The following is a 20,038-nucleotide window of genomic DNA, read 5'->3' on the forward strand; positions in this document are numbered from 1 at the left end:
CGGCCGCCAGGTCCACCTCGGAGGCCCACGGTGGCGCCGCTGCACCTCCTCCCACTCGCCCTACACCTCCACCAGACACTGTTCAGTTGGTGTCGGAGGCTTTGGTTTTCACAGCCTCCAGAGTGGAGGAGGGGTGCCCTTCCAGGTGGAAGGAAGGCACGGAAGAAAAATAAACATCGAGAGGCGCATCCCCTGAATACCGTGGCACAACCTGAGCCTGAGCTCTGCCCAAGGTCCACTCCCGGGGATTCCACCTGCCCCAGGGCTGGGCTCAGGCCCAGGGTAACTAAAAAAAAGGAGGGTGCGGAGGCAGAGGCCCCTGATGACATGGAGGTCTCTGAGCCTCTGCGCCCTAGCGGGAAAAAAAGGAGAAGGCACCCCTCCACAGAGGTAACTCAGGGCTCTGAGGTGCAGGGCCCATCTGTTGGAGGGGAGCTGTCTCCTGGTTCAGGTCCCCAGGTTCCCCCTACCGCCACCACCATCATCAAGGCTGCAAAGTCTGGGCAGGAGCTCCCTATTCCTCAGGATGGAGGGGAGAGGGAGGTCCCTCCACATGCAGCCCCTCCTGTGGGAGCAAGTGATGCCCTGCTTGTGGTGGGGGAGTCTGGGGACGCTCCTGGAGAAGCCTCCCATTCTGCCACTGGGTCAGGTGTGGAGGGGAGGGGAGGACGAGGCCCTCCCAGTCAGAATCCACTCACAACCGGGAGACACCCGACCCAGTTATAACTGAAAATGCTGCCCCATCTGCTGGACCTGTGGGCGCTGGCAGAGCGGGAGATAGCCTCCTCTCTCTGCCTCCGGTCTCGGTTCTGGCTGGATTTCCAGAGTCGGGAATTTCCAACTCCAGTGGACCGCTCATTGGCCTGGGGACAGAGGGGGAGGGTGGTCCTGAACCGCTGGCGCCCACAGGCTCCAGTTCCATTCTAGAACCCAGAGACGACTCCTCTGCCATCAATCCTGGGGGTGGGATCGTGACGGAGGCGGGACCGGCAGGATCAGCTGGCACGGCTGGGGCTTCCGCCCCACAGTGTGCGGTGGGAGGATGGGGACTCGGTGGGGGGCACGGAGGATGATCTTGATTCCATCGCCAGTGAGGTGGTGGAGTCCCTCGTGCCTCCCACCGAGTCTCCTCTCATCCCCACGGCGGAACTCCGGGATTTCCTCGCGGTTTGCAGGGGGTGCCGCGATAAAGTTCAGCTAGCCCTCGGCCGTTGGTCGAGTCTGCCGCTGATCATTCAGTCCGTCCGTGCCGCCCTCAAGAAAGCGGGCAAGAGCACGGGCGTGAAACTGGTTGAGAGGCGCCGATTTAACGCATTCCTCAATGGGTTGCTGGGGGAGTGCAGGGCCAGGTGCACTTCCACTCCCTCCTCACAGTGAGGTGTTGGTGTCGGTGACGGTTTTTAAGTACCTTTGACATGAAGATAACCATAGCCAGCCTCAACATCAACGGCAGCAGGGGGTCTCACCGCAGATTTCACAATCTCTCAGTCCTTAGGGAAGGGAGATACGCGGTGAGCTTTCTGCAGGAAACCCACACCGTTCCAGGAGACAAAGCCACCTGGCTACTGGAGTGGCAGGGTGGGGTCTACATGAGTCACCTCACCCCTATTTCTAGTGGGGTGGCTATCTTGTTGGCCCCGACTTTTCAGCCGGATATCTTGGGAGTCAAGGAGCTAGTGCCGGGCCGCTTGCTCCACCTCGCCGTTCGCCTGGGTAGCGTGCTGCTCCACGTTGTGAACGTGTACGCGCCCAGGCCCGGCGTGTTGCAAGCGCGCTTCTTTGAAGAAGTGTCCGCTCTCTTGAGCTCCATCGATAGCGGTGAGTGCATCATCCTTGGGGGGGCGGATTTTAACTGTACCCTCGACGTGGGGGATCGCTCCGGTCCCCAGGGTGGCCAAGCGTCGGTGGAGAAGTTGAGGGGACTGATCAGCTACCTCAACTTGGTGGACGTCTGGCGGAATCTCCATCCCGACTCCAGCGCCTTCACGTGGAGGTCTGGAGGAGGAGGGTCCTGAATCGACCGCCTCTACTTTTCGCAGGTGTACGTCTCCCGCGTCTCTGCGGCATCCATGCGGCTGGTGCCGTGCTCGGACCACCACCTGGTGGTCTGGCACTTCAACAACCAGCTGCTGGAGGACGAGCGATTCCGGGACTCGTTCCGTCGATTCTGGGCCGACTGGAGAAGGAAGCAGGGGGGCTTCCCCTCCTTGAGGCTATGGTGGGATGTGGGCAAGACTCACATCCGTGTCTTCTGTCAGGAGTACGCAAAGGGGCCGACCAAGAGGCGGAAACTGAGATCGGGCGCCTTGAGAGGAGAAAGAGGGCGCGCTGAGGGACCTGCAGCTCATCGGGTCCCGAGGCGCTTACGTGAGGTCACAGATGCAGATCCTGGAAGATTTGTACCGCGCCTCACCCTTCTTCTACTCGCTGGAAAAATGGCAGGGGGTCCGTAAGCAGCTCGTTGAGCTGCTGGCCGACGACTGATCCTCCATCACGGATCCGGAGGGAATGGGCCTCCTGGTCCGGACGTATTACAGTGCGTTGTTCTCTCCGGATCCGTCCAGCGAGGATGCGCGCAGAGTTTTGTGGGAGGACCTGCCGCAGGTCAGCCCGGAGGGCGCCGAAGGATTGGAGGCTCCGCTCACGTTGGCGGAGCTGACTGGCGCCCTCCACAAGCTCTCGAGGGGCAAATCCTCAGGGCCGGACGGGCTGACCGTGGAGTTCCTCAGGGCGTTCTGGGACGCACTGGGGGACAAATATGCGCGGGTCCTGGGGGAAAGCCTGGCGACCGGGGAGATGCCCCTATCGTGGCACAGGGCGGTCATCCTGCTGCCGAAGAGGGGCGATCTCCGCCTGCTTAAAAACTGGCGTCCGGTCTCCCTCCTCAGCACGGATTATAAGAACTTTGCCCAGGCTATGTCTACCCGCCTGGGCTCCGTGCTGGCCCACATGATCCACCCTGACCAGTCCTACACGGTCCCAGGCCGGTCCATCCAGGAAAACATCCACCTGGTCCGGGACCTGATCCATCTTTCCCAGAGGACTGGTCAGTCGGTCGCCTTTCTCTCCCTCGATCAGGAGAAGGCGTTCGACAGGGTGGATCACGAATACCTTTTCAGGACTCTGCGCGCTTTCGGACTCGGGCCGCATTTCGTGGCCCGGGTCCGACTTTTATACGCCGCCGCAGAGTGTCTAGTCAAAGTTAACGGGTCCTTGACGGCGCCCCTTTGCTTTGGGAGAGGAGTGCGTCAGGGATGCCCCATGTCCGGCCAATTGTATACCATCTGCATGGAGCCCTTCCTGTGCCTGCTTCGCAGGAGGTTGACGGGATTGGCTCTGCGCAAGCCGGCCATGCGGGTCGTCCTCTCGGCTTACGCCGACGACGTGCTCCTCACGGTCACAGATCCCGTTGACTTGCGGAGGATGCGCGACTGCCAGCAGACCTTTTCTGCCGCGTCCTCCGCGAGGATCAATTGGGAGAAATGTTCCGGACTCCTGGTGGGTCAGTGGCGGGCGGACTCCCTGCCGGAGGAGTTGACACCTTTTGCGTGGAGCACCACGCACCTCCTCTATCTGGGAGTCCACCTTAGCTCTGCTGAGGAAGCCTGGCCGGCAAACTGGCAGGAGTTGGAGATGAAAGTCACCGCTCGGCTGGGGCGCTGGACAGGACTGCTCCGAGTGCTTTCCTGCAGGGGCCGAGTGCTGGTCATAAACCAACTGATGGCCTCCATGCTGTGGTACCGGTTGGTCACTTTGGCCCCGCCCCCAGCATTTGCCACCAAGATCCAGAAGAAACTCGTCGATTTCTTCTGGGGCAAGAGGAAACACTGGGTCTCTGCCGCGGTCCTGAGTCTCCCGATCGAGGAGGGCGGCCAGTCGCTGGTGTGTGTCCGCACCCAGGCTGCGACTCTCCGCCCTCGGACACTGCAGAGATACCTGTACGTCGAGCGTCCTCCCAGATGTGCGCTGGCGACGTATTTTTTCCGCCAATGTCACTGCCTTCAAGATGACACGCAGCTCCTGGTGGAGTCCGTTAGCCGCGCCTCTCTGAGGGAGTCTTTTACAGGGATCTATTCCGAGTCTGGAACATGGTCGCCTCCAGTCAGGGCGCTCCCCCACCGGCGGAGGAGAGCGCCTTGGCTGTCCGAGCGGCCGACACCGGGGATGGACCGACAGGTGGAGGAGTAGCCGAAGCCCCCGGGTCGCCCCTCACTGCGGGTGGCGAGGGCGCCCGGGAGAGCGCAGCGCTCCGGCCGAGCTGACCCCCACTCGGCCGGAACTGCTCATCGGACCCAGGCCCTGAAACCCTCCTTGGGAGCCGGTCCCGCACAACCCGAGCAACCTCTCGGAAATGCCCTCTTTGCCACTCCACATGGCGCGGAGATGTTTCCTGTACAGCCTACTCCCGCACACTCTCCACTTCCTCGTCAGCCGGCTGGACATGCCCTTGGTGGACCGCGTTGCCATCTGGCGGCGAGGGGAAACCCCGGTGGAGATCTCTCTCTACACAGGAGTCCTCCCCCTTTACATCGGGGACGTGGGGGTGGAGGGTGCTGCACAGGGCAGTCCCGTGCAATAAACTCTTAAGCAGGTTCACGGACTCCCAGGCTGCCTGTAATTTCTGCGGCCTGGACGAGTCCGTGTTCCATGTATATACGGAGTGTGCGAGGTTGCAGCCCCTCTTTGAGTATTTGAAGGGGCTGCTCCTCAAGTTCTGGCTGCACTTCAGTCCCACGCTCCTGATCTTTGGGCACCCGGAGCGGAGGGGCGTGGGCCGGGAGGAGGACCTCCTCGTCGGTCTGCTCCTGGGCCTGGCCAAGGTGGCAATTCACAGGTCCAGGTTGCGGGCCATCGGGGGGTCCGTCCTCCCCGATCGCCTGCCCCTCTTCCGTGGTTACGTTAGCGCCCGGGTGTCCCTGGAGAAGGAGCATGCGGTGTCCGCCAGCACGCTTGAGGCCTTTCGCGACTGGTGGGCATCTCAGGGTCTGGAGTGCATCATCGATGCCGAGAATGGCATTTTAATTTGAGTTTTTTGTTTAGTTATTCGATTTTAATAAAGTTATTTTAAAAATATGTATATAAAGGGAGCCTGAGGAATAAAGGCCCCTCAATATAAAATATATAAAAGGGGCCTGGGGTATAAAGGCCACAAAAAAGAAAAAAAAACGGGGGGAAACAAAAAACAGTTTAGATACAGAGTAAAGCTCCATCTACACTGTCTCTAGTGTATCAGCAGGATATTCAATGAACCCAAGTGAATCAACTCACCAATTTAATAAAATCTGAATCCTGTTCTCTAGCTACCTGACAACACAGTTCAGTACCTCCAACCTGCACGGACAGTCGAGGCTCCAATATTTTACTTACTTGGGACCCTCAGTGGTGACTCTGCACTTGGAGTCTCGCTGGCAAGGGTTTAAGTCGGGCATACAATGGTCAACCACCTCTTCACACAGATCTCCTGCACCCAAACAGAGGACATGGTCATGCCTGGTCAGTGACCCAGCTCGTTACAGAACATTGACTGAATATAGCAGCAGCTGTGGCTCAATGGGTAGTTTTCTTGTCTCTGATTCAGAGAGATGTGGGTTCAAGTCCCACTCCAGAGGCTTGAGTGTATTGTCTAGGCTGACACTGCCAGTGCTGCACTGTTGGAAGTGCCATCTTCCAAATGATGCCCTATCTGTCCACTCAGGTGGATGTAAACAATCCTATTTTGAAGAGGAGGCGGGATGCCCTGTCTGATATTTAACTCTCACCCAACATCATTAAAAACAGATGATCTGGTCATTCTCACTGGGCTGTTTGTGGAATCTTGCTGTGTGCAGATTGGCTGCCACACTCCCCTGCATTGCACCAGTAACTACACTTCAAAAAAAAAGTATTTCATTGGCTATAAAGCACTTTGGGACATCCTGAAATTTTGAAAGGTGCTATGGAAATGCAAGTATTTTGTTTTTTCAATGTGGCCGCCCCACCCTCTCACTTTTTTAATTGAACGAGGCTCCTTGATTTAATTGACACTCGAGGGGCAGACCTTTGTGTGCGGACGTGGCACTACCTGAGTTTAGAAGAATGAGAGGTGAGCTAATTGAAACATTTAAAATTTCTCGAAGGTTTGACAGGGTCGATGCCGAGAGGCTGTTCCGCCCTGGCTGGGGAGTCTAGGACGAAGGGGTCACATTCTCAGAATAAGGGGTTGGCCACTAAGGTCTGAGATGAGGAGAAGTTTCTTCGCTCGGAGGGTTGTGAATCTTTGGAATTCTCTACCCCCAGACAGCTGTGGATGCTCAGTCACTGAGTATATTTAAGACAAAGGTTGATAGATATTTGGGAATTAATGGACACGGGGACAGTGCGGGAAGGTGGGATTGTTGTCGAAGATCAGCCATGATCTTATTGAATGCTGGAGCAGGCTTGAGGGGCCGAATGGCCTCTCCTTTCTCCTACGCCTTATGAGAGAGCGAGAGTGAGACCCAGCTGTCTGAGAGACTGCCCGGGCGACCGGGTACCGATAATTCAATCAACTATTTAATTTACCGGATGCAGTGAACCACTGATCCATCTCATTCACTGCATCCCGAGCAAAATGCACGGGATTCCTTGACTCTGCTAATTCTTAATTAGCAGGTGGTGCTGGTGATGTGTATTGTATAATTATATGAAGACAATTACTAATTCGGAGTTATTCACACCAGTGCAGTGATCATAGTGTAACAGGAGGGAGAGGATTGTGCAGAAACCACCTTAACCACTCAAAATCTGGGCTGTTATTTGTCTTAAACTTTCACGTCTTGCTCTGACTTGGCTCCAAATCATCCCCATTCCCACGTCCCACACGCCAGTGAGACAGTCAGGCTCAGTGAGTAGCTCTCTTGTTTCTGTACCCGAAGGTCGTGGGTTCAAATCCCGCTCCAGAAACACAAGCAGAAAATCCAAGCTAACACTCCTGGTGCAGTACTGAGGGAGTGCCACATCGTCGGAGGGTCAGTACTGAGGGAGTGCCACATCGTCGGAGGGTCAGTACTGAGGGAGCGCCGCACTGTCGGAGGGTCAGTACTGAGGGAGTGCTGCACTGTCGGACGGTCAGTACTGACGGAGTGCCGCACTGTCGGAGGGTCAGTACTGAGGGAGTGCTGCACTGTTGGACGGTCAGTACTGAGGGAGTGCTGCACTGTTGGACGGTCAGTACTGAGGGAGTGCTGCACTGTCGGACGGTCAGTACTGACGGAGTGCTGCACTGTCGGAGGGTCAGTACTGAGGGAGTGCTGCACTGTCGGAGGGTCAGTACTGAGGGAGTGCTGCACTGTTGGACGGTCAGTACTGAGGGAGTGCTGCACTGTCGGACGGTCAGTACTGACGGAGTGCTGCACTGTCGGAGGGTCAGTACTGAGGGAGTGCTGCACTGTCGGAGGGTCAGTACTGAGGGAGGGCTGCACTGTTGGAGGGTCAGTACTGAGGGAGTGCCGCATTGTGGGAGGGTCAGTACTGAGGGAGTGCCGCACTGTCGGAGGGTCAGTACTGAGGGAGCGCCGCACTGTGGGAGGGTCAGTACTGAGGGAGCGCCGCACTGCCGGAGGGTCAGTACTGAGGGAGTGCCGCACTGTCGGAGGGTCAGTACTGAGGGAGCGCCGCACTGTGGGAGGGTCAGTACTGAGGGAGTGCCGCACTGTCGGAGGGTCAGTACTGAGGGAGCGCCGCACTGTCGGAGGGTCAGTACTGAGAGAGCGCCGCATCGTTGGAGGGTCAGTACTGAGGGAGCGCCGCACTGTCGGAGGGTCAGTACTGAGGGAGCGCTGCACTGCCGGAGGGTCAGTACTGAGGGAGCGCCGCACTGCCGGAGGGTCAGTACTGAGGGAGTGCCGCATCGTTGGAGGGTCAGTACTGAGGGAGCGCCGCACTGTCGGAGGGTCAGTACTGAGGGAGCGCCGCACTGCCGGAGGGTCAGTACTGAGGGAGTGCCGCACTGTCGGAGGGTCAGTACTGAGGGAGCGCCGCACTGCCGGAGGGTCAGTACTGAGGGAGTGCCGCACTGTCGGAGGGTCAGTACTGAGGGAGCGCCGCACTGTGGGAGGGTCAGTACTGAGGGAGTGCCGCACTGTCGGAGGGTCAGTACTGAGGGAGTGCCGCATCGTTGGAGGGTCAGTACTGAGCGAGTGCCGCATCGTTGGAGGGTCGGCACTGAGGGAGTGCCGCTCTGTCGGAGAGTCAGTACTGAGGGAGTGCTGCACTGTCGGAGGGTCAGTACTGAGGGAGTGCTGCACTGTCGGAGGGTCAGTACTGAGGGAGGGCTGCACTGTTGGAGGGTCAGTACTGAGGGAGTGCCGCATTGTGGGAGGGTCAGTACTGAGGGAGTGCCGCATTGTGGGAGGGTCAGTACTGAGGGAGTGCCGCACCGTCGGAGGGTCAGTACTGAGGGAGTGCCGCACTGTTGGAGGGTCAGTACTGAGGGAGCGCCGCACTGTCGGAGGGTCAGTACTGAGGGAGTGCTGCACTGTCGGAGGGTCAGTACTGAGGGAGGGCTGCACTGTTGGAGGGTCAGTACTGAGGGAGTGCCGCATTGTGGGAGGGTCAGTACTGAGGGAGTGCCGCATTGTGGGAGGGTCAGTACTGAGGGAGTGCCACACCGTCGGAGGGTCAGTACTGAGGGAGTGCCGCACTGTTGGAGGGTCAGTACTGAGGGAGCGCCGCACTGTCGGAGGGTCAGTACTGAGGGACTGCTGCACTGTCGGAGGTGTCAGTTTTCGGGATGAGACATTAAAATGAGACCCCATTTGCCCTCACAGGTGGTGTAAAGGATACGTGACTATGGGAAGAAGGGCAGGGGAGTTCTCCCTTGTGTCCTGGTCCAATATTTACCCCTCAACCAACGTCTCTAAAACAGATTATCTGGTCATGAACACATTGCTGTTTCTGGGAGCTTGCTGTGCATAAATTGGCTGTCGCATTTCCGACATTACAACAGTGACTACACTTTGAGCATGCTGCATTGGCTGTAAAGTGCTTTGGAATGGCGCTACATAAATGCTTAATTCTTTCTTTTGTAGCTTGCCCCCTCTTCTCTCTAGCCCCTGCCTCCTCTGTCAGTCTTGCTGTGTAACTCTCTCTCACCTGTGTGATAAGCTGGGCAGAGGCAAGTGTAGTTATTGATTCCATCCAAACAAGTGGCACCATTTTTGCAGGCGTTCTCCTCACAGTCATCAGTATTGGTGGCGCATGTGTTCCCTTGGAAACCCTCCGGGCAGCTACACCTGCCAGGGTAACAGGAGGTTGAAACAGAAATCAGCTCAAACACACACACAGCCCTTAACAACAGCAAAAGAACCTCATTAACTCAACAAGCAGTGACACTCTAATGATTGCTTTTTCCGACATGGTGGCAGGGAGTGAGGACTTCTAGATCATTTAAGCAGCCCCGGATGTCAATTTGGCTCAGTCGGTGGCACTTCTAACACAGTACTGAGGGAGCGCCTCACTGTCGGAGGGTCAGTACTGAGAGAGTGCTGCACTGTTGGAGGGTCAGTACTGAGGGAGTGCTGCACTATTGGAGGGTCAGTACTGAGGGAGTGCTGCACTGTCGGAGAGTCAGTACTGAGGGAGTGCCGCACTGTCGGAGGGTCAGTACTGAGGGAGCGCCGCACTGTTGGAGGGTCAGTACTGAGGGAGTGCTGCACTGTTGGAGGGTCAGTCCTGAGGGAGCGCCGCACTATTGGAGGGTCAGTACTGAGGGAGCGCCGCACTGTCGGAGGGTCAGTACTGAGGGAGTGCTGCACTGTCAGAGGGTCAGTACTGGGGGAATGCTGCACTGTCAGAGGGTCAGTACTGAGGGAGTGCTGCACTGTCGGAGGGTGAGTACTGAGGGAGTGCCGCACTGTCAGAGGGTCAGTACTGAGGGTGTGCCGCACTGTCAGAGGGTCAGTACTGAGGGAGTGCTGCACTGTCAGAGGGTCAGTACTGAGGGAGTGCTGCACTGTCAGAGGGTCAGTACTGAGGGTGTGCCGCACTGTCAGAGGGTCAGTACTGAGGGTGTGCCGCACTGTCAGAGGGTCAGTACTGAGGGAGTGCTGCACTGTCAGAGGGTCAGTACTGAGGGAGTGCTGCACTGTCGGAGGGTCAGTACTGAGGGAGTGCCGCACTGTCGGAGAGTCAGTACTGAGGGAGCGCCGCACTGTCGGAGAGTCAGTACTGAGGGAGTGCCGCACTGTCGGAGGGTCAGTACTGAGGGAGTGCCGCACTGTCGGAGAGTCAGTACTGAGGGAGCGCCGCACCGTCGGATGATCAGTACTGAGGGAGCGCCGCACTGTTGGAGGGTCAGTACTGAGGGAGCGCCGCACTGTTGGAGGGTCAGTACTGAGGGAGTGCTGCACTGTCAGAGGGTCAGTACTGAGGGAGTGCCGCACTGTCAGAGGGTCAGTACTGAGGGAGTGCTGCACTGTCGGAGGGTCAGTACTGAGGGAACGCTGCACTATCGGAGGGTCAGTACTGAGGGAGCGCCGCACCGTCGGAGGATCAGTACTGAGGGAGCGCCGCACTGTTGGAGGGTCAGTACTGAGGGAGCGCCGCACTGTTGGAGGGTCAGTACTGAGGGAGCGCCGCACTGTCGGAGGGTCAGTACTGAGGGAGTGCCGCACTGTCGGAGAGTCAGTACTGAGGGAGCGCCGCACTGTCGGAGAGTCAGTACTGAGGGAGCGCCGCACCGTCGGAGGATCAGTACTGAGGGAGCGCCGCACTGTCGGAGGGTCAGTACTGAGGGAGTGCTGCACTGTCAGAGGGTCAGTACTGAGGGAGTGCTGCACTGTCAGAGGGTAAGTACTGAGGGAGCGCCGCACTGTCGGAGGGTCAGTACTGAGGGAGCGCCGCACCGTCGGAGGATCAGTACTGAGGGAGCGCCGCACTGTCGGAGGGTCAGTGCTGAGGGAGCGCCGCACTGTCGGAGGGTCAGTACTGAGGGAGCGCCGCACTGTCGGAGGGTCAGTGCTGAGGGAGCGCCGCACTATCGGAGGGTCAGTACTGAGGGAGCGCCGCACTATCGGAGGGTCAGTACTGAGGGAGCGCCGCACTGTCGGAGGGTCAGTACTGAGGGAGTGCCGCACTGTCGGAGAGTCAGTACTGAGGGAGCGCCGCACCGTCGGAGGATCAGTACTGAGGGAGCGCCGCACTGTCGGAGGGTCAGTGCTGAGGGAGCGCCGCACTGTCGGAGGGTCAGTACTGAGGGAGCGCTGCACTGTCGGAGGGTCAGTACTGAGGGAGCGCCGCACTGTCGGAGGGTCAGTACTGAGGGAGCGCCGCACTGTCGGAGGGTCAGTACTGAGGGAGCGCCGCACTGTCGGAGGGCCAGTACTGAGGGAGCGCCGCACTGTCGGAGGGTCAGTACTGAGGGAGCGCCGCACTGTCGGAGGGTCAGTACTGAGGGAGCGCCGCTCTGTCGGAGGGTCAGTACTGAGGGAGCGCCGCACTGTCGGAGGGTCAGTACTGAGGGAGCGCCGCACTGTCGGAGGGTCAGTACTGAGGGAGCGCCGCTCTGTCGGAGGGTCAGTACTGAGGGTGCGCCGCACTGTCGGAGGGTCAGTACTGAGGGAGCGCCGCACTGTCGGAGGGTCAGTACTGAGGGAGCGCCGCACTGTCGGAGGGTCAGTACTGAGGGAGCGCCGCACTGTCGGAGGGTCAGTACTGAGGGAGCGCCGCACTGTCGGAGGGTCAGTACTGAGGGAGCGCCGCACTGTCGGAGGGTCAGTACTGAGGGAGCGCCGCACTGTCGGAGGGTCAGTACTGAGGGAGCGCTGCACTGTTGGCGGGTCAGTACTGAGGGAGTGCTGCACTGTTGGTGGGTCAGTACTGAGGGAGCGCCGCACTGTCGGAGGTGCTGCCCATGTATTGAAACACACCTCTGAGAGGCATAACAGTGTAGTGGACAGTGAGCAGGGCAGTCAGTGTTAGAATGGGGGTTGCAGTGGACAGGGGGATTCTAGTAAGCTGCTGGTGAAAGACTCATTCCCTCCCCCCAACCCTGCACTACACCCCGACACGCAATTCAGAAAGAAAACAGAAGAGGAAAGAATAGGAAAAAAAATTAATGAAAGGAACAATGGAGAACAAATTTTACTGAGTGTGGCAGCTGGGAATGTCAGGGTCTGTTTACACACTGGATCAAATTCAGCCAATGGAACCCAATCTCCTTGATTATTTACACTACTGCATGGTCTCATTCCCCTCACCCACCCAGGAGGACATGTGTTGTATTGGATTGAGTTACAGCCCTGGGTCACAGTTATGCCTATAGCTCTATGTGTTTGAGGGGGTGGGAGGAGCAGAGGAGAGGAGGTAGCAGTCACTCAGCATTCACCTTTTGTCTCCGTCATCCATTCGTTTGTCACCTCCAGAGCTTCGAGCCCAGGCAGCTGAAAGCACAGCCACCAATGGTGGAGCTATTAAAATCAGGGATCCTCAAGAGGCCAGACTGAAGGAGCAAAATGATCTCAGACATTTGTAGGGCTGGTGGAGACTACAGAAATGGTGATGGGAGTGAGGTCACGGTGGGATTTGAAAACAAACATGCAAAGTTTAAAACTGAGGCATTGGCAGATTGGGAGCCTATGTCGATCAGCAAACACAGGGATGATGGGTGAATGGGACTCGGTGCGAGTTAGGATATGGGAAGATGAGTTTTGGACAAGTCCAAGTTTACGGAGAATGCAAGATGGGAGGCTGGCCAGGGGAGTATTGGAATAGTCAAGTCTGAAGGTGACAAAGGCATGGATGAGGATTTCAGCAGCAGATGAGCTAAGGCAGGCCAGCGACTTGCTACAACTGTACTGGGCATTGGTGAGACCACACCTAGAGTACTGTGTACAGTTTTGGTCTCCTTATTTACGGAGGGATAAACTTGCATTGGAAGCAGTTCAGAGAAGGTTCACTAGGTTGATTTCTGGGATGAAGGGATTGTCTTATGAGGAAAGGTTGAGCAGGTTCGGCCTATACTCGTTGGAGTTTAGAAGAATGAGGGGTGATCTTGCTGAAACATAAGATTCTGAGGGTAGACACTGAGAGGGTGTTTCCCCTTGTGGTGGAATCTAGAATTTGGGGGCACAGTTTCAGAATAAGGGATCTCCCATTTAAGAAGGAGATGTGGAGGAATTTCTTCTCTCAGAGGGTCATTCATCTGTGGAATTCACTTCCCCAGAGAGCAGTGGAGGCTGGGTCACTGAATATATTCACGACTGGGTTCGACAGATTTTTGATCTACAAAGAAGTCAAGGAGGGTATGCAGCAAAGTGGAGTTGAGGTCACAATCAGCCATGATCTTATTGGATGGCGAAGCAGGCTCGAGGAGCTGAATGGTCTGTTCCTGCTGCTATTTCTTACATTTATGTTTCTTATGTTCTTAGACAGACCATGTTACGGAGATGGAATTGGTGGCCTTGGTGAAGGGGTCAGGAGCTCAGCTCAGGGTCAACCTGGACCCAGAGAAAACAAGGGAGATTGAAATGTATGAACAGATTCTTCACTCACCAGAACATCCTAGAGTCTCCCTCCTTTACATGGCACATCCCTCCATTCTCACAAGGGCTACTGATGCAGGCATTGATCGGAGATTCACAGTTCCTGCCCTGGAAGAGTTGGAGAGAAAACAGTGAGTTCCCTGTTGGATTTCTGCCCTCATTGAAGGGTTGAGTGTCACTGTTGAAGATAATGTTTTCTGTTTCAAGAGTAGACAGACAGCGCCATGATTGTCCAAAATCAAGAGGGGTTGATAGAGAAACTGTTTCCACTGGCAGAAGGGTCGATAAACAGACGGCACAGATTTAAGATAATTGGCAAAGGAACCAGGGGATGCATGGTGAGAATTTTTTTTTATGCAGCAAGTTGTTGTGATCTGGAATGTGCTGCCTGAAAGGGCGGTGGAAGCAGATTCAATACTGACTTGCAAGAAGGAACTGATAAATTCTTGAAGGGTAAAAAAACGCAGGGCTATGGGGGACAGAGCAGGGGAGTGGGACTAACTGAAGAGCTCTACCAAAGGGCACATGAACAATGGACTGAATAGCATCCTCCTTTGCTGGGAGGAAGTATTTCTGCTGCTTGGAGGGGGAAGGGTGTCTAGGATTCAGGCACATAGCCTAACAGTTAGAACCAGACCTTTCAGGAGTGATATGTGGAAACATTTCTACACACAAAGAGTGGTAGAAGATTGGAACTTTCTTCCATAAATGGCAATTGATGCTGGATCAATTTTTAATTTTAAATCAGAGATTGATAGATTTTTGTTAACCAAATGTATTGAGGAGTATGGGGTGAAGGTGGGTATATGGAGTTCGGTCACAGATCAGCCAGGGCCTGACTGAATGACAGACCAGGCTCAGGAGGGTAAATGGCCTTCTCCTGTTCCTCTAAGATTCTATGATCCTATACCAGGTGTTCTTAATCCAGTTAGAACACATTTAAACACACACACACAAACAGGAAAAGAGCAACTAGTCTGTTTGACGTCTCCCATTGAGATGTGATGTCGTCACGCAATCTCCCGGGAGATACAAAAAAAAACATATCCCACCCAAACTTTACTTCAGCAATATTGGAATTTGGCACATAAAGAGAAAACAAAATACTGAGATTTGCTGGAAGTCTGAAATAAAATTTGAGGTGCTTGAAACACTCAGTAGGTCTGGCAGCATCTGTAGTGAGAGAGAAACAGAGTTAATGTTTCAGGTCGATGACCCTTCGTCAGAATTAGAAGATGCTCGAGATTTAACAGTTTATAAACAAGTACACAGCCAAGGAAAAAGACTGGTGGGGGAGAAAGAGGAAAGAGGAAAGAATGTGGGATGATGGGTGCAAGGCAAAACGAGGCGATAATGAGACAAGTACAACATCCGTGCATCCTTCGCCCTCTGCTCTTCTGCTGTAAACATTTACACTTCCTCAGGACCCACCTTTTGTTTCTTTACTTGCCTCATACATAAAATAACAGGGAGTGAGTTACAGGCTGGAATCTAATTGAGGGGTTCGGGGGGTTTATATATAGAATAACAGATACCCAGGAGTGAGTTACAGGCTGGAATCTAATCGAGGGGTTCGGGTGGTTTATATATAGAATAACAGATACCCGGGAGTGAGTTACAGACTGGAATCTAATCGAGGGGTTTATATATAGAATAACAGATACCCGGGAGTGAGTTACAGACTGGAATCTAATCGAGGGGTTCGGGGGGTTTATATATAGAATAACAGATACCCGGGAGTGAGTTACAGACTGGAATCTAATCGAGGGGTTTGGATGGTTTATATATAGAATAACAGATACCCGGGAGTGAGTTAAAGGCTGGAATCTAATCGAGGGGTTCGGGGGTTTATATATAGAATAACAGATACCCAGGAGTGAGTTAAAGGCTGGAATCTAATCGAGGGGTTCGGATGGTTTATATATAGAATAACAGATACCCGGGAGTGAGTTACAGACTGGAATCTAATCAAGGGGTTCGGTGGGTTTATATATAGAATAACAGATACCCGGGAGTGAGTTACAGACTGGAATCTAATCGAGTGGTTCGGGGGGTTTATATATAGAATAACAGATACCCGGGAGTGAGTTAAAGACTGGAATCTAATCGAGTGGTTCGGGGGTTTTATATAGAATAACAGATACCCGGGAGTGAGTTACAGACTGGAATATAATCGAGGGGTTCGGGTGGTTTATATATAGAATAACAGATACCCAGGAGTGAGTTACAGACTGGAATCTAATCGAGGGGTTTGGATGGTTTATATATAGAATAACAGATACCCGGGAGTGAGTTACAGGCTGGAATCTAATCGAGGGGTTCGGGTGGTTTATATATAGAATAACAGATACCCGGGAGTGAGTTACAGGCTGGAATCTAATCGAGGGGTTCGGGTGGTTTATATATAGAATAACAGATACCCGGGAGTGAGTTACAGGCTGGAATCTAATCGAGTGGTTCGGGGGGTTTATATATAGAATAACAGATACCCGGGAGTGAGTTAAAGACTGGAATCTAATCGAGTGGTTCGGGGGTTTTATATAGAATGACAGATACCCGGGAGTGAGTTACAGACTGGAATATAATCGAGGGGTTTGGATGGTTTATATATAGAATAACAGATACCCAGGAGTGAGTTACAGGCTGGAATCTAATCGAGGGGTTCGGGGGGTTTATATATAGAATAACAGATACCCGGGAGTGAGGTACAGGCTGGAATCTAATCGAGGGGTTCGGGGGGTTTATATATAGAATAACAGATACCCGGGAGTGAGTTACAGACTGGAATCTAATCGAGGGGTTCGGGGGGTTTATATATAGAATAACAGATACCCGGGAGTGAGTTACAGACTGGAATCTAATCGAGGGGTTTATATATAGAATAACAGATACCCGGGAGTGAGTTACAGACTGGAATCTAATCGAGGGGTTTATATATAGAATAACAGATACCCGGGAGTGAGTTACAGACTGGAATCTAATCGAGGGGTTCGGATGGTTTATATATAGAATAACAGATACATGGGAGTGAGTTACAGACTGGAATCTAATCGAGGGGTTTATATATAGAATAACAGATACCCGGGAGTGAGTTACAGACTGGAATCTAATCGAGGGGTTTATATATAGAATAACAGATACCCGGGAGTGAGTTACAGACTGGAATCTAATCGAGGGGTTTATATATAGAATAACAGATACCCGGGAGTGAGTTACAGACTGGAATCTAATCGAGGGGTTCGGGGGGTTTATATATAGAATAACAGATACCCGGGAGTGAGTTACAGACTGGAATCTAATCGAGGGGTTTATATATAGAATAACAGATACCCGGGAGTGAGTTACAGACTGGAATCGAATCGAGGGGTTTATATATAGAATAACAGATACCCGGGAGTGAGTTACAGACTGGAATCGAATCGAGGGGTTTATATATAGAATAACAGATACCCGGGAGTGAGTTACAGACTGGAATCTAATCGAGGGGTTCGGATGGTTTATATATAGAACAACAAATACCTGGGAGTGAGTTACAGACTGGAATCTAATCGAGGGGTTTATATATAGAATAACAGATACCCGGGAGTGAGTTACAGACTGGAATCTAATCGAGGGGTTCGGATGGTTTATATATAGAACAACAGATACCTGGGAGTGAGTTACAGACTGGAATCTAATCGAGGGGTTTATATATAGAATAACAGATACCCGGGAGTGAGTTACAGACTGGAATCTAATCGAGGGGTTCGGATGGTTTATATATAGAACAACAGATACCTGGGAGTGAGTTACAGACTGGAATCTAATCGAGGGGTTTATATATAGAATAACAGATACCCGGGAGTGAGTTACAGACTGGAATCTAATCGAGGGGTTTATATATAGAATAACAGATACCCGGGAGTGAGTTACAGACTGGAATCTAATCGAGGGGTTCGGATGGTTTATATATAGAACAACAGATACCTGGGAGTGAGTTACAGACTGGAATCTAATCGAGGGGTTTATATATAGAATAACAGATACCCGGGAGTGAGTTACAGACTGGAATCTAATCGAGGGGTTTATATATAGAATAACAGATACCCGGGAGTGAGTTACAGACTGGAATCTAATCGAGGGGTTCGCGGGTTTATATATAGAATAACAGATACCTGGGAGTGAGTTACAGACTGGAATCTAATCGAGGGGTTCGGGTGGTTTATATATAGAATAACAGATACCCGGGAGTGAGTTACAGACTGGAATCTAATCGAGGGGTTCGGGTGGTTTATATATAGAATAACAGATACCCGGGAGTGAGTTACAGACTGGAATCTAATCGAGGGGTTCGGGTGGTTTATATATAGAATAACAGATACCTGGGAGTGAGTTACAGACTGGAATCTAATCGAGGGGTTTATATATAGAATAACAGATACCCGGGAGTGAGTTACAGACTGGAATCTAATCGAGGGGTTCGGGTGGTTTATATATAGAATAACAGATACCCGGGAGTGAGTTACAGACTGGAATCTAATCGAGGGGTTCAGAAGGATCACCATGAAATGGCTTTTACCTTATAGCCGTACGGGCAGCTGCATCTGTAATAATCCAAGGGGTCATCCTGGCAGGTTCCTTGGTTCTTGCAGGGGTTGGACAGGCACGGGCTGCACTTTGCCAGGACACTGAGCTCCGTTGGACCTATTTAGAACAACATGGCACGTGATGCAGAAAGCAACACCTGGTCTGCTGGTAGACTTCAGGCAAGTCTGGCATTTAATTTACGAGATACCGACAGCTGAAGCTGGTCAGTTGTAAAATATCCACAGTTTATTTTACCCTTCGTCCATTAGCAATGATCTAGTAATCTCTTTGCTATCAGCAGTTATCAATGATATCAGCATCCTGAAAATACATCCAGAGGGATTCAGTAACACAACAGCATCTCCGTGAGCGATGTAACTTTCAAATACATGAGTGATACAACAACTAGCTGATAAAACTCTCGAGGTTCTGTAACCTCCTCTACCCCGACAACACTTCGAGATCTCTGCACTTCTCCAATTCTGGTCTCTTGTGCAACCCTCATTTTAATCCCCCCACCAGTGGCGGCTGTACCTTCTGTTGCCTGGGCCCTAAGCTCTGGAATTCCTCCATAAACCCCGTCACCTCTCCTCCTTTAACACACAGCTCAAACCCTGCCTCTTTGATCAAGCTTTTGGTCACGTCCTGATATCTCCTTGTGTGGCTTGATGTCAAATTACAGCTGATTTTCACTCTCATCAAATGCCTTAGGATGCTTTACTGTGTTGAAGGTGCTATATAAATGCAAGTTGTTGTTGTCTGGGGGTATTACACTGAATCTATGTGGAGCCCTGCTTGCTGAAATGGACAGGCTCTGAGGCCCGCTACTATTGAATAGCCGGCTGAGACTTTGAGCAGCTGGGTGTCTGTGGAGGTGTAACCCAAACACAGAGTCGGGGGATTCGCCTGGAGATGGCGGGGGGCGGGGGGGGGGGGGGGGTGGGGGGGTGTGGTGCTCAGGGAGCAGCACTATAAGCCAGCCCACAACTCCAGGTGCACTGAGAGAGAAAACACAACTTCTTACCCTGGCACTCAAACTTCTTCGCTGGTGTGGTCAACAGGAGCTTGCCCTCCATGTCTCCCGGTCCAGCACAGCGGGCAATGCCAGGCTCTTTGTACCCAGTTTTAACCCAGTCTGAAAGCCAGCGGAGATTGCAGTCACAGTAGAGTGGGTTTGCTCCAATGGCACTGAAATAGAGAGAGAGAGATTTAGGAAGAGTTTTACTCCATCTTACAATTCTCCATTTGTATTAGTTGCAACAGCTGTGGCTCAGTGAGTAGCACTCTCAATCTTTAGTCAGGAGGTCATGGGTTCAAGCTACACACCAGAGACTTAAGCACAAAATCCAGACTGATATTCTCATTGCAGTACTGAGGGAGTGCTGCACTGTTGGAGGTGCCGTCACTCAATTAAGTTGTTAAATCGAGGCCCTGTTCTGATGGATGTTAAAGATCCTGTGGCACTATGTGAACAGAACCAGGGGAATTTTTCCAAGTCTCTTCCTTTGTCAACTAACACTGTCAAAAACAGATGAACATGAGTTCCGAAGAAGGGTCACTGACCCGAAACGTTAACTCTGCTTCTCTTTCCACAGATGCTGCCAGACCTGCTGAGTGAATCCAGCATTTCTTGTTTTTGTGTTGAACATTTTTCTCAATGCTTGCTTGTGGGATCTTACTGTGTGCAAGATGGATTTCCATTCAGTCACTGAACTTCAAAAAGTAACTCATTGTATGTAAAGTGCTTTTGGGGAGCTAAAATAAAATGTTATATTAAGGAGTATGAAAGAGAACAATTTCTAAATGCAAAGACTTGCATTTCTCTAGCGCCTTTCACAACCTCAGATGTCTCAAAATGCTTTGCAACTAATGAAGTACTTTTGAAGTGGGGAGCACTCTCCGAGTCTGAAGTTTGTGGGTTAAAAACCCACTCCAGAGACTTGAGCACATAATCTGGGTCAACACTTCAATCC

The 20,038-nt window shown here is 52.9% G+C and overlaps 1 protein-coding gene across 5 annotated transcripts in view; it reads right to left on the minus strand.

Moving 5' to 3' along the window:
- Positions 1–20,038, minus strand: part of LOC137380790 (slit homolog 1 protein-like) — a 382,190-nt gene that overhangs the window by 87,479 nt on the left and 274,673 nt on the right. For all 5 annotated transcript variants that reach the window (XM_068053147.1, XM_068053145.1, XM_068053144.1 and 2 more), the window contains 5 exons: positions 19,090–19,253; positions 18,058–18,182; positions 13,510–13,607; positions 9,112–9,251; positions 5,368–5,461 (listed from right to left, as the gene is read on the minus strand). In XM_068053147.1, the coding sequence (XP_067909248.1) occupies positions 5,368–5,461; positions 9,112–9,251; positions 13,510–13,607; positions 18,058–18,182; positions 19,090–19,253 (621 nt within the window). The remainder of the gene's footprint in view (positions 1–5,367; positions 5,462–9,111; positions 9,252–13,509; positions 13,608–18,057; positions 18,183–19,089; positions 19,254–20,038) is intronic.

The sequence above is a fragment of the Heterodontus francisci genome, chromosome 20 (genome assembly GCF_036365525.1).
Source record: "Heterodontus francisci isolate sHetFra1 chromosome 20, sHetFra1.hap1, whole genome shotgun sequence".
Taxonomy (NCBI): Eukaryota; Metazoa; Chordata; class Chondrichthyes; order Heterodontiformes; family Heterodontidae; genus Heterodontus; species Heterodontus francisci.